Consider the following 12561-nt stretch of genomic DNA (forward strand, 5'->3'; position numbering starts at 1 on the left):
GGGGGGAGATCTCGAAGACCGGAGGCGGTGGAGGGGGAGGTTGTCGCCCGGGACCTGGCTCGCGTCTTCCGCTGCGGCTGCACCCAGGGTCCGTGGTGTCCTGGCGCCGGTGTGAAGGACATCTGGGAAGATCGCATCCTGGGTGTACCGGGCCTGTGCAGAGAAACACACAGAGTAGAGGTGGTGGGAGAGTTAGCAGCGCGCTGTATACTTACCTCTGACTTGTGAGCGTCAGCCTGAGATGATTCCAGCGCGGCTCTCCAATCTCTCAACTGGGTCTGCCTCTCCAACAGGTCACGGATCTGCTTCTCCACGGCCTCCAGCTCGAGCTGCACCAAATGCAGCTTGAACGTGTCCTCACCTGCACTCAAAGGTAGACACACATCCGCCATTAAAGCAAGTAACAGTGAGTAAAACAATGGTAATGTGTGTGAATAGAGTATTAGTAATGTAAGCGAGATTAGCGGCAACCACGCTGGCGATGCTAGCGGGCTATTCCCACTCCTGGGAAGGTTCACCACTGTTCCAAGTTTTCTCCATTTGTGGATAATGGCTCTGACCATGGTTCGCTGGAGTCCCAAAGCCTTAGAAATGGCTTTATAACCCTTTCCAGACTGATACATGTCAACTGTTTTGTTTCTCATCTGTTCTTGAATTTCTTTAGATCACGGCATGATGTGTTGCTCTTTAAGCATGCTTTACTTTGTCAGACAGGTTCTATTTAAGTGATTTCTTGATTCAACAGGTCTGGCAGTAATCAGGCCTGCGTGTGGCTAGTGAAGTTTAACTCAGCACAGCCTGTAGTCTCCTGGGCATTCTGTCACCCAGCTTCATGCAAACCTGAACTTTAGTTTTTTTTCCCCCAGGCTCGGTCTGAATAATTTTTGGTCCCAAATTTGTATCAGTTTTACTGGTAGTCCACTGTATGAAGAAATTTTGGGTATAATTGGTCACAGTTTACTTTATTTTGCTATCCTCACTTACATAAATGAACTATAGTGTCCTGCACCCACTAGTTAAAAAATATCAATTATATCTGTTCTCTGAATCATTTTTGGTTTCACTGTATTTCCTTCTGTTATTTTCACACTTAAAAGTTTTTGTTACTTTCACTGTTAATTTTTTGCTCTATGGTACATCATCTTTAATTTAATAGTATTAGAGCTGCTCCATTGCAGCGGCTTAGTACTGTAATCACGCACTTTGCTATAATAATGCAGGGAACCACTCGTTATAAATCTCCTAACTGTGATATTTTCAGAAATAGAAGTCGCGTTTTTTCATCTGAAACGTGCTGCGGTTTATATTCCAAAGCCACTCATATAATGCAGAAACACTCAAGCAAGCAAAACGCGCAACGCGTGCACGTATTTGTACTGATGCAGAATAGTACAGACTAGCGCATTTCACACAAGCTGCTAGATTCACTTTCGCCAGAAAGTCGTGTATGCCTAAGGTTAAAAATAAATGACGTTTATAGTGAATGCCCCTATAAATGGTCTTATTTTTACGATTTAGTTTTAATCCAAATGATGCGTGTGCTAAGTGAGTGAAAATCAAAGATCACACAACAGAATTGCGCGTGCATTCTCTCTCTCTCCCTACCGTTAAGTAACTTGTGCATTGTTTTACTTACCTGTTTTTGACGTATCCGACCGAACTACGAACTTTCCAGTGATGTCTGTGAGAAAGGTATATTCATTCGACAAGCTCGCGCATCTGCTCTGCCGCACGCTCAATCCACTCAGCGCGCTTTGCTTATCAACTCGCGCACATCAGCTATACAGGCGTTAATACTGAATGTTTAACATTATATTCATTGCATACATATACTTTGTAGTAGACATCCTTAACTCCTTTCTGCTGCCTGTTGTTCTGTTGTCGGTGTTTCTTTGACGTATCCGACCGAACTACGAACTTTCCAGTGATGTCTGTGAGAAAGGTATATTCATTCGACAAGCTCGCGCATCTGCTCTGCCGCACGCTCAATCCACTCAGCGCGCTTTGCTTATCAACTCGCGCACATCAGCTATACAGGCGTTAATACTGAATGTTTAACATTATATTCATTGCATACATATACTTCGTAGACATCCTTAATCTCTAATAACTCCATTCTGCTGTCTGTTGTTCTGTTGTCCTGTTTCATTGTCTGAATATGGCACTTATCACATGCTGTGTGGTATCGGCGTTTGGTATCGGGGCGTTTTAACGAGTACGAGTACGAGTACAGGAGCTCAGTATCAGGCCCGATACCGCATCCCTAATATACAGTATTTCTCAGTTTTCATCTGTCAATTTGAAAACACTTCACATTTTTTTTCTTTAAATTGTAGTTTTTAAATTAATTTAAATTTTATATATATTTTTTATTCTTCAATTTGTAGTTTTACATTGAATTAATTTTAAATATACTGTATATATATATATATATATATATATTATATATATATACTGTATATATATATATATTATATGTAATATATTAAATTTTTTATTCATCCATTTAAAACACACCAACATTTAATTTCTGGTTTTAAATAAAATATGTTTAATTTTTCTTTACAAATCTACTAAAAGTCAGAAAATGTTCAGCATCTTAGACATTTTTCCAATAAATGGAAGTGAAAAAGAGAGATTTGTGCATGAGCCAATCACCACTGTCACGCATACATGTATGTGTCTATTCAAACCATTTTCTATGTGTGTGATTTTCTGTGTGCATTTCTGCAGTATTTCAGCCACAATGTTGACATGTCGGACACCCCCTCAGCCATCACCGTCCCAACACAAGGTTCAGCTGCACATTGATGGAGTGATTCGTGAAGCTCCTGTCAGCTACACCTACAACGAGAATCCACACATCTCCAGCGTCCAGCCCAAGCATTCCTTCATCAGGTCAGCCCTGCCGCCGACATTTACATTTACATTTAGTCATTTTGCAGATGCTTTTATCCAAAGCAACTTACAATTGGGGAATACATAAAGCGATTTTTCTTAAAGAGGCAAACAGCTACTTTAAATGTAGTTGAAGTTGGGGTTAAACTGGAAGAGTAAATCAATGTGCATTTAACAGCAAGTTCTTCTGTTTTGTGCATGTGTGTCCATAGCGGAGGAAGCACGGTGACAGTCAATGGTTTCTACCTCCACTCAGCCCTCCAACCTCAGATGGTTCTCACTGCCGCCACAGAGGGCAAAGTCTTCCAAGTGGTGAGTCTAGATGGCCAACACAGAGTGTCGAGACATTAAATACCTCCTCTACCATGTCACAGGCATGCTATTATCATTAACCCCACTGAACACAAAAGCAGATATGAGAAATAAAGGAAGCAATGTTTCAGAATTGCAGTTGTGAAGAGGAAATGGAAAAATCACACACAATGTTCTCGATATGATTATAACTTTAACAAAAAAAACTTTTAAATTAGGATTTACTAGTGTCTTGTTTTTTCTCAAGTTTCTTGATCCATTTGAAAACACATCAACATTTTTAGATTTTAAATTTAGTTTATTTGATATATAATGAGTGTTATTGTTCATCTATCAGAGTTTCTTCATTAATTTGAAACTCCACATTTTTTTCTAGTATTTTTTTATAGTCTAAATTATTTACCATTTTTATTCTTTTGTTTTATATATGCATCTCATTTTTCATCTAAGTTTCTTCATCTATTTGGCAACACTTTCATTTCTAGTTTTTAAATCGTAATGTATCTAATTTTTTGTCTATCCAAGTTTCTTCATCCATTTGGAAACATTTCCACACCTCATCTCCTGAGAGCTGTGGTTGACCTGATCTGCTCCTCTCTCAATGGGACCAGACAAATACTCATTTACACACAGTTTCCCCTTATCTGATTTCTGTGGGGGTGGAGTGTGGTCGTGCAGTGGTACAGTGCATGCGAACAATGCTATCTAATCTTAAGCATACAAGTCCCGTCATAGTCCAAAATGGGGCTCGTACTTACTCACATCATCATTTTGATTGTACGTCTTCATTTCCACTCAACTTACAGTTTCCCTCCTCAAACATCAGGGTACTGAAGATAAATATCTCACTGATTTGTCTCAAAGATCAAATATTTTGTACTTAATACCAAGTAGGCCATTTTAAAGGGGTCATATGATGCTGCTAAAAAGAACATTATTTTGTGTATTCGGTGTAATGAAATGTGTTTATGGGGTTTAAGGTTAAAAAAACACATTATTTTCCACATACTGTACATTATTGTTTCTCCTCTATGCCCCGCCTTTCTGAAACGCATCGATTTTTACAAAGCTCATCGGTCTGAAAAAGCGAGGTGTGCTCTGATTGGCCAGCTATCCAGTGCTTTGTGATTGGCCGAATTCCTCAAGCGTGTGATGGAAATGTTACGTCCCTTACCTGCGGCAACCACATGTGACGACCCCGGGCTGGACTCCTCTTCGTCCACGGTGAAAGCCGATCCGGCGATCAACAGCGCGAAGTTGAAGTATTTCCTCAGCGACCAGCACGGATCAGCTCCAGGCATGACGAAGCGATATCGTCCTCTTTTGGAAGGCCAAACAAAGTAGTTTCGCTTTCACAACGAAGCACACAGTGTCTTCACGACATGGCGGCGGCGGCAACAATACTACAGCGAGAATAAAAGTTACGCCTTCTTTCTTTGTGTGAACATTTGGGTGGCGTAGATATGTGGGGGCGTGTTAGAATGAGCCATTTTAGGTAGGCGTGGCTGACTCTTAACTTTTATAAAGAATATCTCTTTGGATTTGAGACTTTAGTCTTTGCAACTTTACAGATCTTCTTTATGCACCAAGAACTTGTAACACTCCAAAGAGAAAGGAAAAATTTCAATCGCATCATATGACCCCTTTAAATAATGCACTTTGAGTTTGTCAATGATTTTGAGCTCACTTGAAAGAAAACTATTTCCACCTTTTGAGCAGAGACTGCTTGAAACGCAGGCTATCCTTTCAAATGATTTAAGATGGTCCCGCAGCTGTCAGCCTGTAAATTCTTCTTTATAAACAGTGGGGTTCGGGACAATATTCTTGTCTTAATTTGTGAAGCACAAGAGGTTTATTGTTTTCCCCCTCTCACTTTTATTGGGGAGCATTGTGGTGGAATACTTCCTGTCTTCTGTCAGCTTTTTCCTCAATCACACAGACTACAGCTGTGTAACCCAAGTTGAGCTGTCATCTGTTACGCTGAGGTTCGATCAATGATGGCGGAAACAGAAACGCGGTCAGTAGCTCAGGTTTCTTGCGGGCTGCATTCACCGTCTAGCTGCTGACAGGCCTGAAATGAAAGAAAAGCGAACACTGATCTCAATTTCTCGAGAACACTGTGAATCCTTCCATCAGTTGCATTTCAGTTCCTCTTGCAATCAAGCTCTGCGGGCCAAATGAAGGAGCGTTAAGAACCAAGGCAAATTGTGGTGGCTCAGGAAAAATGGATGAAATCTCAAGAGCATTCTTGAATATCTAGTTCTGAGATCTCTGCTAAATCTGGGGATCAACCGATCTCGCCTTTCCCACCAACATGAAAAGCATTTTTACAGGCTGCAGCTTGTCGCTGGCAATTGGCACTGTCCAGGAGCGAACCTGAGAGGGGTTTTATGTGTTTAGGGGTATGGCATCTTCTTGGCCAAGTTTTCTAGATGTTTCTAACCAAGGGTCATGTTCAAGTTTTACTTTGCCCAAGACTTGCCTATGGGAAGTGAGGGGTGTTAACAGGACTCTAATATGCTCCAGACACCACAGTGGGGTTTCTAGCAAGAACAACACCTGTTTTGGGGATTCAAAGAGGGTACTTTTCATGCCAGATCCCTCTTAATGCAAACCAAAGTCTGGTTTTCTCATCTTAGTATGTTCTTACTGACACCTTACTCCATTTTGCCTCATAATATCGTGAAAGTTCCCGTTCCTTCCTTATCTTTACCCCCTTTAAAAGTTCACATCGAAAGGAACCATCAACGACGGTTATATCAGAGCTGAAACACCTATAAGAGAATTTCCCATCCAAATCCTGCAATACAACATCACTTTAACTCCCAATGAGAATATCTATTCCCCAAACACCAATTTGAAGTGTTTTCGGTGTCTCCCATCCTCCTTTGGCTGCTTTCTTTAGCAGCTGTTATCCAACCCCCCTTTAAGCCCTTTGAGATACTTGATCCATTCTAAACAATTAAATGTTGTGTTTGTTGAGGAGCACACCAAGCCAAACTGCTTTACAACTATTTGAATAGTCTCAGCAGATGAGTCCTCAGATCTCTAAATATGCAAAGAGTTGCTAGTCAAATATACAAGATGTGTGTTCATTTGCATGGACTTTTTCATAGTTCGCTGTCCTCAGCGATGATGCTTAGGAGCTGTATTTTTGTTTCCCATCTGGAATATTGCGCAACACAGAACATGAGTGAAGGGAAGATGTTGACAGGGAAGATATTGCCTACAGTGAACAGTGAGTAATAGCAATCAGTTTTTGGTTAAAAAGTTATTTATCTTCATGCATTCTCTCTAAATTTGTTTCAGAGTCTGATCTTTATGCAAGCTCCCAGGTCATGGCCTTTATTGCCTTTTTGGCAATATGAAACATCAAACGCTTTTATGAGATTGAAAATATTTACTGTGACCTAAACTGTACTCGGGATTTAACTCACTTATGTGAAGTCAGAATGACTTTAAGTTGTTTTTAGACTCTAGAGCATTGTTAACCTGCCAAGTGTGCAGAGGGAGACCCAGGTTTGCTGGATAGAAGTCTTGGAGCAGAGCGACTCAGATGCCTTATGTTCATAAATAATGGCATCGAACAATTTGAATGTGTCTCTTGCTCTAGGGTTATGCTTTATGAAGTGGAACGTTCACTTGAGGACAGCTAATTAAACAGCGGTGACGTGCAAATGACAGGCGTGCTGTAAAATGGGCAGTTGTGGTGGTGTTATAATGTGGAATGACAATGGTGTGTGGCAAGACCTGGCAGGGCTGGAGCCACAGCTGGCATGTAAAGTCTTCGGGTTGTAACTCATGCATAATTGCACTTAGTCAGGTCTTCAATCTCACAAAGGCTCCTTGTCCACTGGCCTTAAAGTTTGTGATGAATGCTATGCAAGATAATGGGTCTCACATCTGGTTCGAAAAGGTTATATACACCGTTTAAAGGTTTGGGGTCTATATGATTTGATTTTTTTTCAGAAATTAATACTTTTATTCAGCAAGTGCACATTAAAGTGATCAAAAGTGACAGTAAGGATGTTACAAAACATTTCTATTTCAAATAAATGCTGTTCCTTTGAACTTTCCTGAAGATCCCTGAACAAAAATCTACTGTTTCAACAAAAATAGTAAACTAAACAAATGATTTCAACATCCATAATAATAAGAAATGCAAATCAGCATATTAGAATGATTTCTGAAGGATCATGTGAAGGATCTCTGAAGACTGGATTAATGATGCTGAAAATTTTGCATTGCCAATACAAGAATAAATTACATTTTAAAATATATTAAAATAGAAAATATTTTATTTTTTTAATTTAATATTTTAAATTATAAAAATATTTCACAGTATTACTGTTTTTACTGTATTTTTTCTGATCAAATAAATGCAGTGAACAAAAGAGACTTCTTTCAAAAACCTACAAAATACTGTTTGACCCCAAACTGTTGAACAGTAGTGAATGTGTAGTGCATGATTTTTTTTTATTGCTTCACATTTCAAATGAAGGCTTTAAGGAATTCAAAAGTTGTCATTTTCATAAATTCATTATGATGAAAATAATTATGGAAATATCAGAAAGCCTCTGAACTTAAATATTCTCAGTCATGTAATCACTCCTGACCGCTGAGAAAACTTGGCCCCTGGTTAAATACTAAAGCCTTGTGTGTGTACATATGTGTGTATATATATACAGTGGTGTGAAAAAGTGTTGGCCCCCTTCCTGATTTCTTATTTTTTGCATGTTTGTCACACTTTAATGTTTCAGATCATCAAACTAATTTAAATATTAGTCAAAGATAACACAAGTAAACACAACATGCAGTTTTTAAATGAAGGTTTTTATTATTAAGGGAAAACAAAATCCAAAACTACATGGCCCTGTGTGAAGAAGTGTTTGCCCCCCTGTTAAAACTGTGGTTTATCACACCTGAGTTCAATTTCTCTAGCCACACCCAGGCCTGATTACTGCCACACCTGTTCGCAATCAAGAAATCTCTTAAATAGGACCTGCCTGACAAAGTGAAGTAGACCAAAAGATCCTCAAAAGCTAGACATCATGCCGAGATCCAAAGAAATTCAGAAACAAATGAGAAAAAGTAATTGAGATCTATCAGTCTGAAAAAGGTTATAAAGCCATTTCTAAGCTTTGGGACTCCAGCGAACCACAGTGAGAGCCAGTTTAAACAGACTGCATAATGATGAAAAACCTCTAACATGACAAGTATAATTAAAATACGCACTATCAGCGCACATTTCAGTGCAATATTTTTGCAGATTTTTTATACCGTGTATACAATATAATTATGTTTAATTAAGCTGATATATAGCACTATAAATTCTTAATTCACTTGCAACAAAACTAAAGTTTTGTTGCAAACGGCTTAAGACATTATAGTACTATATCTCAGCTCGCCCCTCAACATGCACGCGTTCGGAGATTCGGCAGCCCAACACTGAATATTATTTTGTGGGCGTTGTATTTTGATTAATAAAATAAAAATTACAATACAAAAATTAAATCTAAATTACCATGCTTCTAAATAAATAAAGCAGTTATTTTTATTTAGTTAAAAACGGGCCAAAAGAGACCTCCGAACTAGTAGGCTATCAGAAAGAAAGAAAAAAAACCTTAACGTTTTTGCTCAGAATTCGTTTTTAATCCCTGCTTGATTTTAGTCATACATGATAAATATCAAATACGTTATAGCTTGCCTACAAGTTTAAAAACAACGCTGCAATTGTTATAATTAAGAAATTAAACTTACCATCATGTGTCTACACAGGCGATAATGCCAAAAAGAAAGAGAAACATCGGAAAATAGGCATATTTTATTCAAGACAATATTATATGACATCAACATGCATTTATCATTCTTACAATCACCGCCAGAATGTCCAACTTCACCATGATGAACTTAAAATTGGGTTATATTATTTTTCCTTAACAGTTCTCCTCACAAAACGAAATTCATTTTAAACACATTTTTTAAGTTTGTTATTTTTTGATAAGAAAAATTTTGATAAGAACAGAGTGGAAATTATTAGCAACACCAAAATAACAGCAAATGTTTTCTGTTAGTTTAAGCCCAAACTAAGAAAAGTAAAACCAAACTTTGTGGCAATAATTAAGACCAAACTGAACATGGTGTGTGTTTATGGTGCATGTAGGGTCTGAATACTTAGGACCATGTGATTTTTTAAATACCTTGCTATGTGTACTGCGTTAGGCTAACCGAGACTTGTCATTTGCACTTACATATTGTTGCTCTTTTGTTAGTTTTGATTGCTTCTATTGTCCTCATTTGTAAGTCACTTTGGATAAAAGCGTCTGCTAAATTACTAAATGTAAATGTAAATCTTACATATGAAGATGCCGTGCTCCTAAACAAATAAAAGATAAAGTGATTTGGCCACACAAAAGAATCTAACATGCCTCAGCATTGACTTGGCACAATTGTAATGACAGAGATGGCTAATATTTGTGTTTGTCTTTTTCTGTGCCTAGACCTGCAGTCATGATGAGGATAAGCGAAATATCCTTTGTATCACACCCTCCCTGAAAGGCCTCAGTGTTCAGCCTCCAGTTGCCACAAAAATGACCTTCGTGTTAGATGGTTTCTCCACTGATCAGTATGACCTACTGTATGTTGAAGACCCCAAGTTTGAGGAGTTTCAGAAGCCCACAGTTACACCGAGAGGCAACAAGAGCATTCTGGAGATTAAGGTGAGACACGCATACGCAGAGTGATTCACATTTCTCATTGAGTTGGAAGGAAACAAAACAGGAAGTTTCGTTTGTTTCCCATCGTGCACCTCCATCTTTCACATTGTTCTTGTCCCCTGAAGGTTACAGCCTCTGACACATTGACTGTGAGATCCTTTGCCCTGGTGAGGGTAGGCTGGTGAAAAAACCCAGCATTTTTAACAATGAAATATAAGAGTAGACTTTTTTTTCCTGAAACTGCCACTCAATAGTCAAACGCAGCTGTTGTGAAGAGGAGGGGTGAGAGGGGTCGCGTGAGATTCCACTTTTTCTTCCCATGCGAGACCTCAGCATCAAATCCCTCTGTACCCCTCTCGGGAAGATACGCACACACAGACACACTAAGCTTTGTGTACCTCTCAGTCTCATTTAAAGCCACTATATATTCAATAATGGGCACAACAGCAGGCTCAGTTTAGCTTAATTGTCATTAAACTGCCCTATCACTCAGATCATGCACTTTCATTCCCATGCAGTCTGTTTGTTTAGATTTTGCTGCTTGATACTTAAGGCCTTCTTTAGGGAAATAAAATTGCACTTGGCAGCACTGCTGACGCTCAAGGGGTTTATCAAAATGTCAGAGATTGTGAGTGTTACTGGTGCCAATGGAGAGTTTGCCTGGAAGTTAGCTTTTTTGTAAGTTTAGTTTTTTTATTATTATTATTTTAATTATACAAAATCATATTATTTAAAATGAAAATGAAATAATTTATTTATCAATGTATTATTTATTATATTTTACACACACACACACACACACACATATATATATATATATATATATGTGTGTGTGTGTGTGAGTGTGTCAAATATACAAAATATATATTGCATCAAATATACAAAAGCAGACATGTTGAGTGGTGAAATATGTGGCAGGTTAATAGTTTTCTGCAGTAAATATGTTCCTACTTGCAAAAAATTTATGCATAATTTTGCAAGCTTTTGACGTATAATTACAAAAACTGTGTTTGTATATAAAGTAAGAAAGGAAAAAAATTAACATAATGATTAGTGGAAAACAAAAACTAGATATTTAATGAATACATGGAATAATAAATGATTCAAATACATTCAGCAATATATATATATATAGCCAACAATACCAAACAATAGGGGTCGAAATTATCGATTTTTCTTTTATGCCAAAAAACATTAGGGTATTAGGTAAAGATCATGTTCCATGAAGAAATTTTGTAAATTTCCTAAATTCCTACCGTAAATATATCAAAAACGTAATTTTTGATAAGTAGCCTAATATGCACTGCTAAGAACTTCATTTGGACAACTTTAAAGGTGATTTTCTCAATATTTCGATTTTTTGGCACCCTCAGATTCCAGATTTTCAAATAGTATTTTAAATGTATCTCGGCCAAATATTGTCCTATCCCAACAAACCATACATCAATGGAAAGCTTATTTATTCAGCTTTCAGACGATTGTATATAAATCTCAATTTCAAAAACTTGACCCTTATGACTGATTTTGTGGTCTATGGTCACATATGTGTGTGTGTGTGTGTGCTAGTATGTGTATGTGTGTAAAACTTGTATTGGATACTTTGCCTGGACGTTTGCTCTTTATGTAGTAATTTCTTTTATTATTATATTTGTAATTATATAAAATCATATTATATATATATATATATATATATATATAAAATTTTATTTTACTTTACTTTTTTTTTTGGAGCAAAATAAATAAAGTGAAAAATTGATGTGACTTTCACATTTCAGGTTTACTTTTGGTCCGATTTTTTGACCCCGCTCAATCCCATGTAGATCGACCACTAATTACATTCATTTTTTTCTGGAGATTATTATTGCTTTTTAAACGTGCCTGAATGTGTCATGCCTACTTTATATATATCACAATTCTGGCGGTTGCTGATTATCTAAAACAATTCCCACATTTTTAAGTAGTGATCATTTGCTTTTTGTGAATAGATGTGATCTCCTCAGGGAGCTGGGTCTTAAGTGTAAGTGTATGTGCGTCTGTTCGCATTGGATCTCAGGCTGGCCGGTGCTGTATAGTAACAGGTGCAGGAGTGGAGTGTGTCCAATCTGTAAAGCTCAGGCTGTCATGTGAGGAATGCAATCGCTGTCTTTATTGCCTTCTGCTCTGCTCCGTACACCAGAGCTGGCTGGGTTTAGAGGGGTAGACACTGCGCAATCTATATGCCCCATATACACACTCAGTCATGGGGCAATTTAAAGACAGCAATTTAAACCTTTCTTTATCTTTCATTTCCCCCTGCAGGTCCCCCCTGTGAATCAGGAGGCGGTGAAAAACGGCGAGGTGCTGAGAGTTTCGAACCGGACCTGTGAGAGCGTCACTTTGGTGGGCAACACGCTCGAATGCACCGTACCCATGGAGCTCCAGTCCGCCGCCAAAGAGCTGGAGGTGGAGGTACGAGACTCTTTCATTCTCTCCTCCACTTCAGACCACTCCAGTCCAGACCGGCCTGCATAAGAGCCACTCATCAGCCAGCCAGCTCTGCCCTGCTTGTTCCAGCAGACTCTCAAAATATCAAACATGAGCTATTTCTGATCTTAGTGTAGCGAATCAGCTCATGGGGAAATATGAATAATTAACC

General features: G+C 38.3%; 1 protein-coding gene across 1 annotated transcript in view; it reads left to right on the forward strand.

Moving 5' to 3' along the window:
* LOC107574004 (hepatocyte growth factor receptor-like) overlaps positions 1-12452 on the forward strand; it is a 46943-nt gene extending 34491 nt beyond the window's left edge. Inside the window, exons 9-12 of the mRNA XM_016260475.1 lie at positions 2734-2898; positions 3111-3210; positions 9711-9929; positions 12225-12452. Coding sequence (XP_016115961.1) covers positions 2734-2898; positions 3111-3210; positions 9711-9929; positions 12225-12437 — 697 coding nt within the window. The 3' untranslated portion in view covers positions 12438-12452. The remainder of the gene's footprint in view (positions 1-2733; positions 2899-3110; positions 3211-9710; positions 9930-12224) is intronic.
* Positions 12453-12561: the final 109 nt, after the last annotated feature.

The sequence above is a fragment of the Sinocyclocheilus grahami genome, unplaced genomic scaffold (genome assembly GCF_001515645.1).
Source record: "Sinocyclocheilus grahami isolate Dianchi unplaced genomic scaffold, SAMN03320097.WGS_v1.1 scaffold2088.1, whole genome shotgun sequence".
Lineage (NCBI taxonomy): Eukaryota > Metazoa > Chordata > Actinopteri > Cypriniformes > Cyprinidae > Sinocyclocheilus > Sinocyclocheilus grahami.